The sequence below is a fragment of the Gekko japonicus genome, unplaced genomic scaffold, assembly GCF_001447785.1.
Source record: "Gekko japonicus isolate JY-2015 unplaced genomic scaffold, Gekko_japonicus_V1.1 scaffold953, whole genome shotgun sequence".
NCBI classification, from domain to species: Eukaryota; Metazoa; Chordata; class Lepidosauria; order Squamata; family Gekkonidae; genus Gekko; species Gekko japonicus.
In genome coordinates, this window is record NW_015161979.1 from 619,385 (window position 1) to 639,672 (window position 20,288).

The 20,288-nt window shown below is 49.7% G+C and overlaps 1 protein-coding gene across 1 annotated transcript in view; it reads left to right on the top strand.

Moving 5' to 3' along the window:
• Positions 1 to 3,508: 3,508 nt before the first annotated feature.
• Positions 3,509 to 20,288, top strand: part of HCN2 (hyperpolarization activated cyclic nucleotide gated potassium channel 2) — a gene marked incomplete at its 3' end in the record, with an annotated part of 79,965 nt that continues 63,185 nt past the window's right edge. Inside the window, exon 1 of the mRNA XM_015429762.1 lies at positions 3,509 to 3,669. Within this exon, the coding sequence (XP_015285248.1) occupies positions 3,524 to 3,669 (146 nt within the window). The remainder of the gene's footprint in view (positions 3,670 to 20,288) is intronic.

Genomic DNA, 20,288 nt, shown 5'->3' on the forward strand with positions numbered 1-20,288 from the left:
CTCGCAAAAAGACCCTTTAAAGGGTCTTTTTGCAAGCCGAGTGTGTGGCCCACGACTGCCTATCTCCCTCCCGCCTGGTAGATTTAAAGGGCCCTCCAGCAGGTCAGTGGGCCACATGGTCCCCGCTGATCAGCTGAAGCCCTTTAAATCTGGCAAATGGGAAGGGAGGGGTCCAGCTGGCCAGGGGCAGATTGGAGGCCCCAAAAGCAGGGGAATCCCCACCCAGACCTGGGGGCTGGAAACCCTACCTTTAAGACCAAGGAAGTTTAATTCTGAGGAGAAGCTTTCAGGTAAGCTCATACCCAGAATTAGCCTTTGTTGGTCTTTAAGGTGCCTGACTGGACTCAAACTTTGTTCTGTTGCTTCAGACCAACACGTCTACCCGCCTGATTCTGTATGAACAGTGAGAGAATTCAGGCTGCCTCTTATCTTTCCCCAAGTATTGAATTTCTTCACAAAAAACAACAGCCCTGCTTGCCCCTTTCCTGATTGAATTCTTTTCTTTCCATCCCCTCCACCCCTCTTGTCCCAGCGCCAGGGCTGAATGAAGGCCAACTGATGCCCTAAACACACAGCCCAACAAGGGCACCCCTCGGCCCTTCCGTTGCTTAACTGACAAGACAATAAGACTCAATAAGTGCTGAAGGTGAAATAAGCAATTAAAAATTCAGTTTCCCCCCAGGCCAGACCCCACAACTATATTAAATATAATCTTTTAAAAATGTGTTATTTATCTAACACTGTTTATTTAACAGAGTGTGGCAGTGAAGGAGTTAAAAGCACGATAGCTGGGGGGGGGCTCTGTGGTGCTCCTCTCCTTTCCTTGGTTCCCTAAGCCAGTTTGGTGTAGTGGTTAAGTGTGCGGATAATCTGGGAGAACCAGGTTTGATTCCCCACTCCTCCACTTGCACCTGGCTGGATGACCTTGGGCAAGCCATAGTTCTGTCAGAGCTGTTCTTGAAAAAGGGCAGTTTTTGTCAGAGCTCTCTCAGCCCCACCTATCTCACAGGGTGTCTGTTGTGGGGAGGGGAAGGGAAAGGAGTTTGTAAGACGCTCTGAGACACCTTCGGGTAGTGAAGGGTGGGGTATAAATCCAATCTCCTCCTCCTCATCTTCTTCTTCTTCGCAGGTCCTCAGTTTTGCTTAATGGCAAATCCAAGGCTGCCTGGCCTCCTTTGTATTCCCGACTTCTTACTTATTTCTGATCTTTGTCTTACACAGAAGCAAGGCCCAAAAGGAAGAGGGAATGTGGGGGCCAAATACTTTTATTTATTTATATTTTAGATTTATAAATCACCCAATCGCTCTGGACAATGAAGAAGAAGAAGAGGAGGAGGAGAAGGAGATTGGATTTATACCGCCCCCTTCGCTTGAACTCTCAGAGCGGCTCCCAAACTCCTTTCCCCTCCCCTCCCTTCCAAACTCCTTTCCCTTCCCCCAGCCCCACTGCTCCTTTACGATCACACTGCAAGGCGGAGGGAACGGACGTAATGGAGGCTGCGTAGAATTCCTTCTTAGCAGTCTTCATTGCCATCTCATAGGAGGGGAGGAGATTGGATTTATACCCCGCCCTTTGCTCAGAGTGGCTTACAAACTCCTTTCCCTTCCCCTCCCCACAACAGACACCTTGTGAGGTAGGTGGGGCTGAGAGAGCTCTGACAGAAACTGCTCTTTTTCAAGGACAGCTCTGACAGAACTATGGCTTGCCCAAGGTCATCCAGCAGATGTGAGCGGAGGAGTGGGTAATCAAACCCGATCCTCCCAGATTAGAGTCCACACACTTAACCACTACACCAAACTGGTACAACGAAAGTTAAAATCAAATACCACAAGTTAAAATTCATAGATTCAATAAATACATTCAATAAATTCTTAATCTCGAAAAGGGAGTAATTGATCTGATTCTTAAAAACCCATTCTAGACCATGTCACCTCCTTGCAGGTGGGACATGAGGAGGGGAAAGATGAAAAAGATGGACGAACAAGGGAGGGTGCCAGCCAAGGAAAAAAAACGTTGCTGCCCTCAGCCAAAACCCTGGTGGAACATCTCTGCTTTACAGGCCCTGTGGAATTGCACACAGAGTCCTGGTGGTGTTTGGCAGAGAATTCCACGAGCCCGGAACCAGGACCAAAAAGGCCCTCGCTCTGGTCAAGGATAGCCAGATATCTTTGGGCCCGTGGATCACCAGCAGGTTATTCTCACCAGAGCGTAATGCTCTCCTGGGGACATACTAGAGGAGGTGGTCCTGAAGATACATGGGTCCCAGACCACTCAAGCCCTTGAAGGTCAGGACCTGACCTTGAATCTGACTTGCTGCTCCACTGGAAGCCAGCGGAGGACCAGTTGAATATGTGCTGTCTGTGGCGCTCCTGTAAGGCCCCTCGCCACTGCATTCTGGATCAGTTGGCATTTCCAGGTCAGTCTCAAGGGTAGGCCAGTGTAGAATGAGTTACAGTAGTCTAGCCTGGAGGTGACCCTTGTGTGGATGACTGCGGCCAGGGCAGGGCGCAACAAGAAAAGGGCTAATTGCTGTGCTTAGTGCTGATGGAAAAACGCCAGCCAGGCAATATTTGTGACCTGGGCCTTCACAGTTAAGGAGGCATCCAGGACCATGCCCAAACTCCTGACGGGTTGCGTGGGTGTAAGTGATGCCTAAGTGATGCCCGGTCAAGCGTAGGAGAAGGTCTTCCGACTGTCCCTTTTTTGAAATGTCTGCCTGCCTCAGGAAATCTCTGCAGCTAGAAAGCCAGCAGCACAGGAAGCAGAGGGAGGAGGTGAGGGCGACTGGACTCCGTAGCGTCACTTTTCTCCAGATTGCAGCGTCGTGGTGGGGGTCCCCGTCAGGCAGACCTAAGAGAGGGTTGCAAGTCGCAGAGCCAAGACGCCGCCGCGCCAACGGAGCAGGGTATCCAGTCGAGCCGTCAGAGAGTCTCTGATACGCGGCACTTTTGCGCGGCTTAAATTGGGGGCGGGGGGGGGGCGACGACACCGCGCATGCCAAGGCGTCTTCGGCGCCCGCCGGCTCCAGGTCTGCAGGTGGCCCTCGCCTCCCTTTCGGGGCCAGCGCTCCGGCCACCCCCGCCCCTCGTGGCTCCTCCCCCGGCGGAGCCCCTCCCCGGGGCCTCGGGGCTCCGCCTCCACCCGGCTCAGTCGCTGCTGCTGCTGCTGCTGCTGCCGCAGCCGGGTGGTGCTGGTGGCTGGCCATCCGTCCGTCCGTCCGTCGCTCGATCGGTCCGTCGCTCGGGGCTGCCGCAGCGGTCCAGCATGCGGCCGGGGGGCGACGGCGGGGCCGCGGCGGCGGCGGCGTCTGCTGTGCCGGAGGACGCCTCCAAAGGCGGGACGCGGCTGGCGCTGCGGCGCGGGTGCAGCATGGGCGGCCGGGCGCAGCCCAAGGTCTCCTTCTCCTGCAGCCCCGACGGCGGCGGCTCCCCCAAGGCGGCCGAGGAGGGCGGCGCGGCGGCGGCGGCGGCAGGCGAGGCCGGGCCGGGCGCGGGGGAGCCGCTCGGGAGCCAGGCGAGCTTCATGCAGCGGCAGTTCGGGGCCATGCTCCAGCCGGGCGTCAACAAGTTCTCGCTGCGGATGTTCGGCTCGCAGAAGGCGGTGGAGCGCGAGCAGGAGCGCGTCAAGTCGGCCGGCGCCTGGATCATCCACCCCTACAGCGACTTCAGGCAAGCCCGGGGAGGGGGGTGGGGAGAGGAGGGAGGCCTTGGGGGGGCCGGGGCCGCCTGCGGAACCCGTCTGCGCCCCTCCGGGCGGCTCCGGCGCTTCGAGTAGCTCCTGTTTCACGCTCACACAGCAACCCGGAGAGGTAGGCCAGGTGGAGAGCGACGGGCCCAAGGTCACGCAGCCAGCTCCGCGGCAGAGTGGCGATGGGGACCTGCTGCTGGCCGGTGACTGCACCACCGTGCCGTCTCTCTCTCTCCCCCCCCCCCTGCCCTGTGCTTTCACGGGGGAGGGGGTTGAAAATCCAGGTTGGCTTCTCTGGGTAATCCGAGGTAGTTGCCTCTGGTAGTGAGGCCTCCTGTCCGGGCTTTGCATCTCCCTGAACCCTCTCAGGGGCTTTTGGAGCAGAATAACATCAGGCTGTTGCTGGTAGTCTAACCTTTGGAGCAGGAATCCAGTGGCACCTTCAAGACTAACACAAGTTGTGGCAATTTATGGGGAGGAGCTTTCCTGAGTCACTGCTCACTTCTTCGGACAGATCAAGATGGGTAGCCACCTTAGTCTGTCTGCAGCAGGAGAAAAGAGTCCAGTGGCACCTTCAAGACTTCATCCGATAGCTCAAGATAGGTGGTCATGTTTGTCTGTAGCACTAGAAAAGAGCACGAGTCCAGGAACACTTTCAAGACTAACAACTTTTGTGGCAGGGTACATGAGCTTTAGTGAGTCACTGCTCAGTTCTTCAGAGCTGAAGAAGCTGGTCCTAGAAAAGAGCAAGAGTCCAGTAACACCTTGAAGGCTAACACAGTTTGTGGCAGGGAATATAAGTCACTGCTCACTTCTTCAGGCAGATCAAGATGGGCAGCCATGTCAGCTTGTCTGGAGCAGGAGAAAAAAAGCGAGAGTCCAGCAGCACAAGTGACAGTAGAACAAAGTTTGAGTCCAGTGGTACCTTTAAGACCAACAAAGTTTTATTCAAGGTGTGAACTTTTGTGTGCATGCACACTTCCTCAGATACATTGAAATGGGAGTTAACAGTCCATACATATAGGCAGAGGGTGAACAGTAAATTAGTATACAACATAATGAACATGTTTTGACAGATGCAAAGACCAAACAGGAATAACAAGCTAATTTTATATGGTCACCATTTGTTTGGATTTAATTATGGGGGAAACACAGTGAAGCAAATAAATGTCAAAATAGGAGACTGATGTGTAAATGTATCCTCCTTAATTGTGGAACGTTAAGAGTAATTCTCCTGCCAATTTAGCAGTTCAAAAGCAAGAAAGTGCAAGTAGATAAATAGGTACCGCTTCGGTGGGAAGGTCACAGCGTTCCGTGCACCTTGGTGTTTAGTCATGCCGGCCACATGACCACGGAAACGTCTTCGGACAGCGCTGGCTCTTCGGCTTTGAAACGGAGATGAGCATCGCAACCCTAGAGTCAGATTCGACTGGCTTTACCTTTAAGAGTAATTCACTGAGATCCTATTGTTACGCTCCATTTGTCTCCTCTCAAGCTGGGCTCACTTCTTCAGCTAGATCAAGATGGGTGGCTGTGTTTGTATGTATCAGGAGAAAAGAGTAAGAGTCCAGAAGCCCTTTAAGGACTAACAACATTTGCAGCCGGGAACGAGCTTTCCTGAGCCACCGCTCACTTCTTCGGATAGATCCAGATGGGATGCCGTGTTAGTCTGTCTGTAGCAGGAGAAAAGAGCAAGAGTCCAGGAGCACGTTCAAGACTAACACAATTTGAAGAAGTGTGCATGCACGTGAAAGCTGATACATTGAATAAATCTTTGTTGGTTGTAAAGGTGCCACCGGACTCAAACTTTGCTCTGCTGCTGCAGACCAACATGGTACCCACCTGAGTCTAACAAAATTTGTGGCAGGTTATGAACTTTTGTGACTCACTGCTCCCTTCTTCAGACTTACAAAAGCTCCTCCCCTGCCGCATGGCTACCAGTCTACCTTTAGAGCAGGGATAGTAAGGCAAGGTATCCTTAAATTGATTGCCCACCTGGGAGTCTTATTGTGGGGCAGGGAGCAAAACCCCTGGTGTATTAGGGAGGGGAGACTGCCAGGCTGAAGGTGGTGTTGGGGGGAAGGGTCCAGGCTTAGGTTTTGTATCCCCATAGCCGTGTTTGGTGTTAGAATCATACCCCTGGCTTTGGGAGGAAGGGGCTAGTGATCCAAAGTAATCCCTGAAACAGTGTGGCAGGAAGAGTTAGGGGATCACCTCTCCAGAGTTCCACCCCAGGGGTGCTGCAGGCTTCCTCTGGGGGTGGCGGTGGGGCTTTTGGATGGATTCCCTTCTGCCTGGAGTGCAGCAGGTCAGAGCTCTCTTGTTAAGGGGCTCTCTTGTGGTAATTTCAGGTCACTAGAAGAGTTCTGCGGTGAGTAAACTGAGCCAGAGAGGAACAGGGCATTGAAAAGTGAGAACAGGAAGAATTTGTGGCCCTCGAGTCATCTGTCATCCCAAGTGGATTTTTCAGCCCCAGGATCTCACTGTGGTTAATCTTGGGGCTGCTCATAGTGGTCCCTTGGTCCAGATCTTGGTAGCCAATCTGGGTGACCCCCTGCAGTTGTGAAGGGTGTGGGGCTCAGAATCCAGCAGCCCCCAGAGGTTTTAGGGGACTCCAAACTGAGAACCAGTTTGGTGTAGTGGTTAGGAGCACGAACTCTAATCTGGGAGAACCGGGTTTGATTCCCCACGCCTCCACACGCAGCTGCTGGTGTGACCTTGGGTCAATCACACGTTCTCTCAGAGCTGTTCTCTCAAGGACAGTTCTCGGGAGAGCTCTCTCAGCCCCACCTACCTCACAGGGTGTCTGTAGTGGGGAGGGGAAGGGATTGTAAGCTGCTCTGAGACTCCTTCAGGTAGTGATGGGTGGGTTATAAATCTATTCTTTTCCTCTTCTCTCTTGGGGAGCTGAATTTTGAATTTTGGCCACCAACCCCCCAGGTCTGGCTGCGGCAAATATCATGTGCGGCAGTGTTCCCTCTAAGCTGAGTTAGTGTGAGCTAGCTCACAGTATTTTTAGCCTCTGGCTCACACATTTTTTTCTTAGCTCAGAAAAGTTGGCTCCAGAGCAAATTAATTTATGCAGGAGCCAAATCGCTTGCTCACAACTTTAATGCCAGTAGCTCACTAAGTAGAATTTTTGCTCACAAGACTCCACAGCTTAGAGGGAAGATGGGTGTTCATGCATGTGATGTCATTGCATTCCTTTTTTCATCTTCAAGTGTTTAAAGATGGTCCAGACAATCCCATCTCTCCATCTAGAAAGTTTTGATTGCACTCTTCTTCTGCAGAACTCAGGGCATCGTATGTAATTCATTCTTCCCCATTTCATCCTCACAGCAACCTTGTGAGGTAGTTTAGGCTGAGAGGGTGAGACAGGACCCAGCAGGCTTCCATAGCAAGAGTGGGGATTTGAACTTGGGGCTCCTATATCCCCGTTCAGCAGTAACCACTCACAACGTGCTTCCTGTGAAAATTAGAGCCAGTGTGATGTAGGGGTTTAAGCGTGTCAGACTAGTATCTGGGAGACCCAGGGTTCGAATCCTGACTCGTTCCATGGATGCTTGTTGGGTGACCTTGGGCTGGGCATGTGCTCTCAGCTTAACCTACTTCTGAGGGTAAAACAGAGGAGAACCACATAAGCCTCTTTGCTTCCCCATTGGGGAGAAAAGGTGGGGTACAAATTAAATAACGTACATCATTATCTGATTTTTACAGCCTGCTTTGCTCCCCTCGGTATCTGATGGAGTGAGCATGCACATGAAAGCTTATACCCAGAATTAAACTTGGTTGGTCTTAAAGATCAAACTTTGTCCTGTCTCTGAAGACCAACACGGCGACCCACCTGAATCTCGCTCTTCTTCTGCTAGGGGACCCAAAGCGGGGTAATATCATTCTTCCCTTCTCCATTTTATCCTCATAAGAACCCTGCGAGGTAGGTTCGACGGAGAGTGTGTGACTGTCCCAGGGCAACCCAGTGAGCTTTTGTGGCTCACACCGGGATTTGAACTCGGCCCCCTCCAGATCTTAGTCTGGCACTCTAACCCCAGCACCACACTGGTTGTAATGAATGGGATGGTGGGGTCTTCGTTCTTCAACCTTGTACAATTTAAGTTTGGAGTAATATGCTGGGGTGGGGTGGGGCTGCATAATTCCCTTCTGTTTCAGACAGTCTTCATCGGAGGCTATATAGGCATGTCCTCCTGAATGGGGTGTTGCCTCTGGTAGCTATTAAGTTGCTGTGGAAGGTGGGGGTCTTGCCTTTCCCAGGAAGATGAAGGTTACGACTGAGCAGATGTGGAGTGGATGCACCTCAGTTGCCCAGGTGTGTTTGGGAAACTCCAGAGGTGTTGCCTCTGGTAGCTATTAAGTTGCTGTGGAAGGTGGGGGTCTTGCCTTTCCCAGGAAGATGAAGGTTACAACTGAGCAGATGTTGAGTGGATGCACCTCAGTTGGCCAGGTGTGTTTGGGAAACTCCAGAGGTGTTGCCTCTGGTAGCTATTAAGTTGCTGTGGAAGGTGGGGGTCTTGCCTTTCCCAGGAAGATGAAGGTTACGACTGAGCAGATGTGGAGTGGATGCACCTCAGTTGCCCAGGTGTGTTTGGGAAGCTCCAGAGGTGTTGCCTCTGGTAGCTATTAAGTTGCTGTGGAAGATGGGGGGCCTTGTCTTCCCCAGGAAGATGAAGGGTAGGACTGAGCAGATGTGGGGTGGATGGGGGGGGCGCACCTCAGTTGCCCAGGTGTGTTTGGGAAACTCCAGTGGTGGCAGTGGCTCTGTGGGTTCAGAATTTGGGGAAAGGTGTAAGAAGCTTGGGGAGGCAGAGCTGGATTGCAAGTCGATTGTCCCTGGGGCAGGGGGACCCGGTCGGTCGTTTCTTTGAGGGGGGAGGACTGGAGGGTGGAATCAAGAAGTGAAAGGGTGGTCGCAAAGTCTTTACAGTCTGCAAGATGTACCCTGTTGTATGTATCTCTCAAATATTTTTTTTGGGGGGGGGACAGAACAGTCTCTGTTTTTAGGGTCCCTTGTTGCTGAGAAATTGTGGGGTCGGTGGAAGACCCTGACCTGTAGAAATGCTCCTTTGACTTGGGGGGGGGGTGATGGTTGAAAAAAAGCTGATCTGGCCCAGGACTTTTTGAGGTCATGGCGGGGTGGACATTGTCAGCTTGAGGATCGAAAGTTATTCCCCCCCCCTTCTTAAAATGCATAACGGTGGCGCAAAAGGGTCCGCCCCCCCTTTGCCCTCCGTCCCTCCCTGATTATTCGCTCCTCCTGCGGCCGGCCAGACTGCACAGGTCTTGGGAGTAGGCAGGATTCCTGTGGCTGGGCCTGCTCCGAGGGCACCTTGAAATGTGTTTCTGGAAGACGGGGGTGACCCTCTGCTGCCCTTCAGATCGAACCAAGGCAGCTCGTCTTTTTCGTTCCCACTGGTGTTGTTTAGGCCAGTGGTTGCTGATTGTTCCCCTCAATGTATTTGGGAGGCATAAGGACCCCCCTCCCCGCTTGTGGGAAGAGAAGAAGAGGAAGGGAAGGAGGTGTGTTGTGTCGGCCTTGAAGCAAGGACACGTCCCTCCTGCTGCTGCTGCTGTTTCCCATCCTTGCGAGGTGGAGGGGAAGGAAGGAGATCGAATAATGTGCAGCCGTTGTGCTGCAAAGCATAGCAGGCAGAGTGTGTGTGTGTGTGTGTGTGTGTGTGGGGTTGGCTTTCAATATTTTGGGTGTGGGTGTCAGCGGAGTCCCCGTTGGATCCAAAACCGAAATGTCAAAATCCACATTCCTAGCCTGCAACCTTGAATTCCAGTAACTGGTGTTTGTGAGTGTGTTTGTGTTGCAGGAGCATCCGTCAATATGCGCCGCTTTCAAATCTCCCCCCCCTCCACGCGCATACACCGCTATTCTTTTGAGAGCTACATCCGCAAAGGGCTCTCCATCCCGGCATGGAAGCCTTTGGTCCGGCCCCAGTAGCATTTTGGGGGGGTGCGCATGTTTTTACTGTCCTCTCCCCATTCCACCCCTTTCTCAGGTGTGCCTTTAAATGTCACCATGCTGTGAATATTTCTGGGCTGTTGAGCACCCCATGACAGCTAGCATCTCCCCCCCCCCACAACTGCTCCTGAGTGCAAAGAGATACCCCCCCCCCGCAGCCTGCATTCTGCCGCCTTTCTCGCCCGTCTGGCCCTGCCATTCTTCCTTCCTTAGAAGCGTTGCCGAGGAAGATTTTGGGTGGTCAAATGTTTCTTGAATTAAAAAGAAAAGAAAAGATGGTGGTGGGGGTTTGGGTGTTCAGAAATTTCCCTGGCTTCACAGGAAGAGGCAAGTCAGTCTTTGCTAAGCGTGGAAAGGGTGGTGGGGGGTCTCAGGCCTACCTGTAAGTTGTCATGTGTTAAGTGCCCTCAAGTAACTTCCGACTTGGCCCCATGAATTAATGAGAGCCAGTTTGGTGTAGTGGTTAAGTGCACAGGCTCTAATCTGGGAGAACCGGGTTTGATTCCCCACTCCTCCACTTGCACCTGGCTGGATGACCTTGGGCAAGCCATAGTTCTGTCAGAGCTGTCCTTGAAAAAGAGCAGTTTCTGTCAGAGCTCTCTCAGCCCCACCTACCTCACAGGGTGTCTGTTGTGGGGAGGGGAAGGGAAAGGAGTTTGTAAGCCGCTCTGAGACTCCTTTGGGTAGTGAAGGGCGGGGTATAAATCCAATCTGTTCTTCTTCTTAATGTCCCCCAAAGGGCTCATCGTCAACAGCCTTGCTCAAGTAGTTACTTGCAGGGTTGGACTAGATGACCCTGGAGGTCCCTTCCAACTCTATGATTCTACTGCCACCCTTTGACACGGGAAGGATCCCCTCCCCTGGCAGCTGACACAGTGAGGCTGAGCAATGTTTTTTGGGTGCTTCTGGTTCCTCTAATGTGGAAATGCTTTAGGTTGGCGCATCCCGGCCAAATTCCCGTTACAATTTGTCCCCTCTCTGGGCGAGGTGCTGTGGCTGGCAGAACATCTGTTTCCAAGTTCAATCCCTGGCAACTCCAGTTGAAAAAAAGGACCAGGCAGTAGGGGATGTGAATGACCTTTCTCTGCCTGAGACCCTGGAGAGCCGCTGCCAGTCAGAGTAGACAATACTGACCTTGATGGACCGAGGGTCTGGATCAGTAGAAGGCAGCCCAGTGCTAGAGAGGGACAGAATTCCCATTGCCCAGCATGGCTTTGTGTGCATGTTGAAGGTGTTCCGTGGGCACCGGGGGTGGGTGGGTACTAGGGAGACGTCAGCCGACTAGCTGGTAGAACATGGTGGGGCTTGCTCTAGTTCCTCTCCCCAGGAAAACAACCACTGAGATTGGGGGGGGGGGACCCTCTTTGAGAGGTAACCCCATCTGTAAAATTGGATTAATGTAAAAAAAGGGAGGGGGGACCTTAGAAAACTCTGAGTTATCTGGGAGATTCAAATCCTTAGCCATGGAGCTTGCGAGGTGACCCTTGGCTGGTCATGTTTCCTCAGCCTAATCTTCCTCACAGGGTTGTTGTACAGATAAAGTGAGGAAACGAGAAGCATAATAAAGGTCCTTGGAAGAAGGGTGGGATAAAAACGAATTAGATAGAATTTTGTGCCTTGAGGTTTGTTTTTTTTAAAAAGCTGACATAACCAATAACCAAAAGGGGGAAAAAAAACCACGTGAATATTAACTAAATATTCTCATTAAAAATATAGGAACATAATGAATAAAGGTGTGTTTTTAATGAGTATGTTTAGTTTATAGTCACGGTTTTTCTTTTCTTTTTGGTTATTCACTTTCATGGTACTCCTTATACCACTGACTGATAATCAGTGCCTTGTGGGTCTCTACATTTGGATACTGTTGTGTGGCCTCATACCCTGGTTGATTTTTGCTCCTCCATCCTGCACCTGCACGGTGAACCACGTCTGCAAAGTATGTGTATTTTTCCTCGGCATCTTCCTGAGATTATTGGAAAGGAACTCTCCTCTGAGATCAATGTACAGTTGTTGCCGCGGCATCTTCAAAGGCCCGCCGGATGTCTCAGGGACTCTTTAACACATCCATTGCAGTTGCTTGCTCCTTCTTATACTGAAGCTTTGTGTGTGTGTGTGTGTGTGTGTGTGTGTGTGTGTGTGTGTGGATTTCATCAGGAAGGAGAGGGAGGGGAGGGCGGAGGAGAAGGTCAGGGTTTCTACACGCTGGGGATATGCAGGAAAATATTATGTTGTAAATTGTGAAGGAGTTATTCCCTTCTCTTAAAAATAGTCTGATGGGGACTGAATATGCTTGCAGCCCTTAGGATTTGAAGGATCAGTTAAAGTGTGGGGGGGGACCAAGGGGAATGGGGAAATCAGCCTCCTTAAACCCCTGGAAGCTTATAGGCTACTGGAAGGGGAGGTGTGGGGTTTGTGAGTGGGAATTTCCCAACTGCTGATCCCTCTAAGCTGTGGAGTCTTGTGAGCCAGAATTCTACTTTGTGAGCTACTGGCATTAAAGTTGTGAGTGAGCAATTTGGCTACTGCATAAATTAGTTTGCTCCGGAGCCGTCCTTCCTGAGCTAAGACGAAAATGTGTGAACCAGAGGCTAAAAAAACTGTGAGCTAGCTCACACTAACTCAGCTTAGAGAGAACACTGCATATCACATATGAAGATGCCTTGTACTGAAACAGGCTATTGGTCCATCACAGTCAGTATTGTCTGCTCGGACTGGCAGCGACTCTCCAGGGTCTCAGGCTGAGGTCTTTCCCATCACCTACTGCCTGGTCCTTTCAGTTGGAGATGCTGTGGATTGAATCTGAGGCCTTCAGCATGCGAAGTTAGATGTTCTGCCACTGAGCCATGGTCCCTCCCCACAACACATGAAGCTGCCTTCTACTGAATCAGATGCTTGATCCGTCAAGGTCAGCGTTGTCTACTCAGACTGACAGCAGCTCTCCAGGGTCTCAGGCAGAGGTCTTTCACACCACCTACTGCCGCATCCTTTAACTGGAGATGCCGGGGATTGAACCTGGCACCTTCTGTGTGCCGTGCAGATGCTGTGCCACTGAGCCACAGCCTCTCCCCATGCAACGATTGCATACCGATCACCAGGAAACTGAAGTGAGGGCAACCCATGGGCAATGGTCACAGTCTCTGCCTCTTTGAGGGACTTCCCAGTAATGCAGAAAGATATAACTCTGTCATTTAAAAAAAAAAAGTAGTTCCCCTCCCGTCCTGGTGGAGAGTGGACGTGCCTGTTGCACTCTGGGCGGGGTACAGTTCCCCTCCCATCCTGGTGGAGAGTGGGTGCGTGGAATGTTGAGGGTCTGCTCAAGAGTTTGGTGGTATGGGGGAGGGGAGTTTGGGTCGTGAGACTTTCCAAGTCATCTGTCCTTTTCTCCCCTTCTACCCCCCCAACTTGTTCTCTGGTAGAATGTTGAATTTAACACCATCGTGCCTCCTGCATAGGAAACGGATGTCTAGAGATCACAAGTACATAAGGACTGCAGCGCTGGAGAGCTCTCATTGAGTGTGTGCCACTGCTGGCTTCCCCAGTGTGTTTCTAAATATTCCGTGGTTCACTGCCTTTGCACGTGGAGGCTCCATTTAGCTGCCGTGGCTGTTAATGGGCTACAAATAGGTCTCATCTTCTTGAAAGCCAGAGATGCCATTGGCTCTTGCTGATTCCATGATGGCAGGTCCCGTAATTTAATTGTTGGTTTGTAGGAAGGAAGGTTCCCTTTTTTTGATCCGTGAGCCGGCTGCCTGTCAGCTTCATTGGGTGGCTTCCAAGTTGCAAGTATTATGAAAGAAGGTGACAAATTTCTCCTTGAATAACTGGATGACACTCATATGCAGCTTTTTACAAAACAAACCCACCACCGTTTAACTATTCAGCACCTAAACGGCAAGCTTTCTACAGTCCTGGTGGATGTCTTAAACAAGACTTTCCTTCCCTTAAACTTGGGGAGAGATAGAAGAGAAGTTGGTACATAAGATGTTTTTTGTGTGTGCCGAAGCTGACATTTTGACATGGCCCCAGAATGTATTTCCATAGCATAGTGATAGATCAAGATGGGTGGGCCATGTTAGTCTGTCTGTAGCAGTAGAAAAGAGCAAGAGTCCAGCAGTGCCTTAAAAACTTACAACATTTGTGGCAGGGGAGGCGCTATCGTGAGTTATTGCTCACTTCTTCAGAGAGATCAAGATGGGTAGCTGTGTTAGTCTGTCTGTAGCAAGAGTCCAGTAGCACCTTAAGGACAGATTTTGTTAGTCTTTAAAGTGCTACTGGACTCTTGCTCTTTTCTATTTCCACAGCATGGTTCATGTGTTTACAAGCTATCCTCTCCCCTTTAAGGTCTAGTTAGCATGCAAATATAAAAGCTATCTTGCTCCAGATCTGGCTGACCACAGAGCATATAAGACTGCTTTTTGACAATATGTATGGTTGTTCCTGTGGAATTTCTTTAGTTCCAAAATCAGTGTTCCAAAAACATGTGAAGCTACCTTATACTGAATCAGACCCTTGGTCCATCAAAGTCAGTATTGTCTACTCAGACTGGCAGCAGCTCTCCAGGGTCTCAGGCAGAGAAAGGTCTTTCACATCATCTACCACCTGATTCTTTTAACTGATGATGCCAGGGATTGAACCTGGGACATTCTGCGTGCCGAGCAGAGGCTCTACCACTGAGCCACGGCCCTTCCTCAGTAATCTGAAAAAAGAATCATCGAACTTACAGACAAAGGCAGCTAAAACGATTAAGGAATATAAGGAAGGACTAAACTGTGTTGGCCTTTTTTTGTTAGACAGTTGTGAATGATGTGGATGAAATAGTCTGGGATTTTTCCTGGGCCTTTGTGTCTCTAGAAAGCAGACGGAGACTCCCCTCCCTTAATACTACTGGGAGTCCTGCTCTGAAGTAGAAGAGGAAGAGATTGGATTTATACCCCGCCCTTCACTACCCAAAGGTGTCTCAGAGCGGTTTACAAACTCCCTTCCCTTCCCCTCCCCACAACAGACACCTTGTGAGGTAGGTGGGGCTGAGAGAGCTCTGAGAGAAACTGCTCTTTTTCAAGGACAGCTCTTATCAGAATGATGGCTTCAAGAACACTCTGATCAGAATGATGGCTTGCCCAAGGTCATCCAGCCAGGTGCAAGTGGAGGAGTGGGGAATCAAACCCGGTTCTCCCAGATTAGAGTCCGCGCACTTAACCACTACACCAAACTGGCTGACTAGCTGAAGACTGACTAGCAAGGGGGTCAGGGCTGGGAGTATACAGCATAGTTTGCTTACAACTGTTCTTGACCAAAATACAGAGGCTATGGCTGTGTTGGATAATACACAGAAGGATTAACCATAGTAACTAAGTGGAGCCTCCATTTATTTATTTATTTTCGCATTTATATCCCGCCCATCCCGTAAACGGGATCAGGGCGGGTCACAACATTTCTCTAAATATAATAAAATTTAAAACGCATTAAAACATATAAAATCAATAGTCGTGCTTGCCATAGGGAGAATCTGGCCTATTAATGTAACTAGGTATGGCTAGTTATCAGTAGATGGGAGACCGCAACCTCGGGGGGGGGGGATATGTGGACGCCCACTGCCTCAGCCAAAGGGCTGGCTCTGTCTTGCAGGCCCTGTGGAATTGAGTAGGATCCCACAGGGCCCTGATTTCAATAGGGCGCATGTTCCACCAGGTGGGGGCCAGGGCGGAAAAAGCCCTGGCCCTGGTCGCGGCTAGGCAGATGTCCTTTGGGCCAGAGATCACCAGGAGATGTTGACTCTCAGAGCTTAACGCTCTCCAAGGCGTACCCTGGGTAGCAGCAGTGTATTTGAGTGCTGGGGATCAGAAACTCAGGCAGGGCTCTTAGTTTGGTGCTTTGCTTGTGAGCGCTTTGAGGCATTCTGGGGACTTTTGGTCCGATCCAGCAAAGTGCTTGTAAAATTCTGCATGGCAATGCAGTGTGGATTCCGATTAACATACTCGAAGTTAGAGGAGAGGTTTCTGTATGTGGAAGTGCAGGGAGGGGGAGTCACCCTATCTGTGGCGCATCCTAAATTGATCTTTCTCCCTCTGGCCTGGGATTAATCTATTTCTCCGATTCTGGTGGGCAGATTATCATGAGCTCCCTTGTCAGCGAAGACAGTCCCAACCTGTAACTCCCAGTATTAATGCAACAAGATAAGGCCATGAAAAGAGGGTCCGTGGCTGGGCAGGACTGAGCTGGGAGAAGTCTGAGGGATTTAAATGGAGATAGGAGCTTAAAAAATTATGCACGGCATGGAGAGAGTTGACGGAGAGAACTTATTCTCCCTCTCCCAAAATGCCAGGCATCCAGTGAAGCTGATGGGCTGTGGGTTCAGGAAGGACGAAAGGAAATACTACTTTACACAGATTCAGGTGGGTTGTCGTGTTGGTCTGCTGTAGAGATGTGAAGGCCCGGAAAAAAAACGAAAAAATTCGGGGAAAAAACATTTTTTCCCCGTTTTTCCCCTGAAGCTTTTTTGTTTTTTTCTGAAAAATTGGAAAAATTGAAAAAAGAAAAAAAATTGACTATGGAACGTTTTATTTTAACATGATGAATAAAATATTTTAAGACAAAGTGTTCAAATATTTTCCAAATCATTTCTAAAGTATATATATATATATAGTATCAGATTGATCTAATTTCTGTGCACTGAGGACAAGCAAGTCCTAGGTTACAAACAGAACTCTCCAATGCAAGAACAAGATGCATTCCTTCCTTTAGGAGGTGCGATTGTCAGAAGAAAAGAAAAAAGTTTCAGTTTTGGTTTTGCATGTGGGAGGGTATTCTGTTTGTAAGAATTGTTTGGATACACTATATTTTTAATATGCTAGTTGTGATAATTTCATGCCAAGTAACAATGTCCATACTCATATTTTATGTTCCTAAAGTAACAGAATGACTTTCAATCTAGAAAAGACAAAAGAAATTTTAATGTAGCATTTTTTTCAATTTTTCCGAAAATTTCCGTTTCCCCCGGAAAAAACCCGGGTTTTTTTCCGAGCTTCAAAATTTCCAGAAATTTTACATCTCTAGTGCAGCAGCAGAACAAAGTGTGAGTCCAGTGGCATCTTTAAGACCTACAGAGTTTAATTCTGGATATAAGCATTCGCTGCCAGAGGATGTAGTGATGACCACAGGAGTAAACAGCTTTAAAAGGGGATTCGATAGGTTCATGGAGGAGAATGTCAATGGCTACTAGCCATGGTAGCTGAAGGGAACCTCCACAATCAGAGGCAATTAACCTCTGAATCCCAGAGCCAGGAGGCAACATCAGGGGAAGGCCTCAGCCACTGTGCCCTGTTGGTGGACCTCCAGTGGGACTGGTTGGCCACTGTGCGAGACAGGAGGCTGGGCTAGATGGACCTTCACTGGTCTGGCCCGGCAGGGCTCTTCTGATGTTCTTATTCTTGCATCGCCTCCGTATTCCTGTCTGGCCGGGTCTGTTCTTCTGCTTTGGCCTCGTGCCACAGTTCTCCAAGATCGGAGCAGAGCAGACTGTACCCGTTTCAGGGCGTGAGGTGGGGGTGGGGGTGGAGAATTTATTCTCAAACGCTTCCCAGAAACAGAAAAGTCGTACACCAGGCTCATTCGTATGTGCTCGTTTGTATTTGTAGGCCCAGGCTGGCTGGATTTCGTTAGTAAGCAGGGCTGAACCCGGTGAGTCCTTGGGTGGGAGAACACCAAGGAAGTCCAGGGTCACTACGCCGAGGCAGGCAATGGCAAACCACCTCTGAGCATCTCTTCCGTTAAAAAACATGTGGGGTTGCTCTAAGTTGGCTGCAACTGGATGGCACTTTACGCTGCTGCTATTTTATAACGTATGGGAAGATTAACTCCTCCTGCCGCAGCCTAAAGGGGTACTGTCTTGTCTGATCTATTATTCTGTCCCTCTTCTAAGAAACTCAGAGCAGCTTTCACTCCTCCATTTCAACCTCACAACAGCCCTTGGAGGTAGGTTAGGCTGAGAGAGCATGCCTGGACCAAGGTCCCTCTGTGAGCTTTGTGGAAAAGTGGGGATTTGAACCCAATTTCCCCAGGCATAGTCTAAGACAATTGTTTTGTCGTCCTTTAGCCAATTTTGCTATCATAAGAACATAAGAGAAGCCAATGTTGGATCAGGCCAATTGCCCATCCAGTGCAACACTCTGTCACACAGTGGTCAGAAATACCAGGTGCCATCAGGAGGTCCACCAGTGGGGCCAGGACACTAGGAGCCCTCCCACTGTTGCCCCTCCCCCAGCACCAAGAAGACAGAGCATCACTTGCCCCAGAGTTCCTATCTATACTTTGTGGCTAATAGCCACTGATGGACCTCTGCTCCATATGTTTATCCAATTCCCTCTTGAAGCTGTCCATGCTTGTAGCCGCCGCCACCTCCTGCGGCAGAGAATTCCATGTGTTAATCGCTCTTTGGGTGAAGAAGTACTTCCTTTTATCCGTTCTAACCCGACTGCTCAGCAATTTTCATTGAGTGCCCACAAGTTCTTGTATTGTGAGAAAGGGAGAAAAGTACTTCTTTCTCCACCTGCTCTATCCCATGCATAATCTTATAAACCTTGATCACGTCACCCCTCAGCCGTTGTTTCTCCAAGCTAAAGAGCCCCACTTGTTTACGATGGAGAATCCTTCCTACTTCTGTGGGTGTGGAGCCAGGGCTTTTGTGTCTGTCATTGACCCTACCTCACAGAGAAGTTGCAAGGATTTCAGAGATAACTGTGCTGAGTGCGGTGCACACTTGAAATGTGCTCTGCAGTGGCCATGTGGGACCATCTAGCCATCAGAAAGCATAAAGGTTTGACTCTTTCCTTTCGCTCCCTTGTTTTTACAAAATCTGATCAGAATAATGGAAATCTGCCTCTTCTCGTTCCAAAACAAAAATCATTTAGCATCTGTGCCCATGCAATCAATTACGTTTTAGACTGCGTCCAATGAGCTTTTCTTGGCTTGAGAGAAAATGCCACAATAATCCATGCATAATGACAATGCACGGGGGGGGGGGAGTTGCGCTCTAGAAATTAAACTTCCTCTTTAATATAAAACACTAAATTATTAGGAAGCTCCTGGGAATAAGCAATTGCATCCTATTAAGGATCTGCAAATCCAATTGGGGAAAAAATGAAAAGAAGCTTTGTATACTGAGGTGGGATGTGGGGCTTGCAGCCACCACAGGGGGATGTACAAAACCATTTCTGTGTGCGCACAGTATGTGGGAGATCTCAGGGTGCATCTCCCAGTCTTTAATGCTAAAAAGGTGCCTTGAAGGAAGGGGAGAGAGGATTTGGATCAAGGCTGGGGAAAGCCTTTCCCTCTGCATCTTTTCCCTGATTTAAATTACCCACCCCGTGTGGTTTCCTTGTTAACGTCAGACATCTCCCACACAACTTGTGTGTTTAGACCCTCCAAAAAAACCCAACCAGTTTTAAGCGCCAACATGTGGAGAGACGTGTAATATTTGTAGCATAGTGCAGTCTCTCTGGACGTGCCGAGGGAGGACTTGCAGTCAGGTCTCTCTAGTCCTAGCCCAACAATCTAAGCTGGTGTTTCCTAACCCTTCTCCTGCAATCAACTGGTGTCTCACCACTTACCTTGTGGGCTGTCATGAAATTCTCAAGACAAAATACATTTTAGCTCACTTTAAGAAAATCCATGCCATATGGTGCTTTTTACCTGGGGAAGTTTCCAAAACTGTAAAGGTGTTGGCTTCGATCCCTTTGCACAAGTGGACTCCAGCCTCCCCAGACCTGAATTTCAGAGAGCTCAGAAGGCTGTGAAGGGAAGGTGGAGTGGAGTCCCATTCTGCAAATGGAGCTTAATTTAGCTGGCCCTGGTAAGTCCGAGTGCAATAGCACCTATTTAATTAAGCTGATAATGCTCCCTGAACCACGCCTCCAATTGCAACAAAGCCCTCTAGGGAGATTTGGTATGTGGGGTGCAAGTTTTCTCTCTGGGAGGCTTGTCTACCACAATCGGTCTGTTCATTGAAGGCTCTTCCGGTGGAGGTTGTGCAGAATGTTTGGAAGGACCCAGGCCTTGGCTTACTGTAACTGGAGAGAAAAAAAACTCTCTGCCTGGATTTGGCTGGCTGCCAGTTTGCTTCTCATAATCCCCCCAACCCCCCCCCTATTTCTTTATCTTTATGGGGAAGAGACTAGATCAGGGGTATCAAACATGTGGCCCGGGGGCCGGATTAGGCCTCTGGAGGGCTTCTGTCAGGCCTGCAGTGGGACTGGCTGCCTTCTGCTGCTTCTTCCAGGTCTGCTGCTGCTGCTGCTGCATCATTGCAGGTTTGCAGCTTACAGATATACACCTGAACAGCACACTCCAGTTTGCAACAGCACAGGCATTTTGATGCAATAATTCAGAGCAAGAGGTGTCAGTTATCAGACACTGTTAAATAAACAAAATATTGCAAGAGTGCTCATGTTTTAAGCATGTTTTAATTTTAAGTAAAAAAATCACCTTTGTATTTGTGTCCATTATAAAGTTTATGTCTTATAAACTTTATAAAGTTTATATTTTATGACACACATGGCCCGGCCCGGCAAGGTCTCATTTATGTCAGACCTGGCCCTCATAACAAATGAGTTCGATACCCCT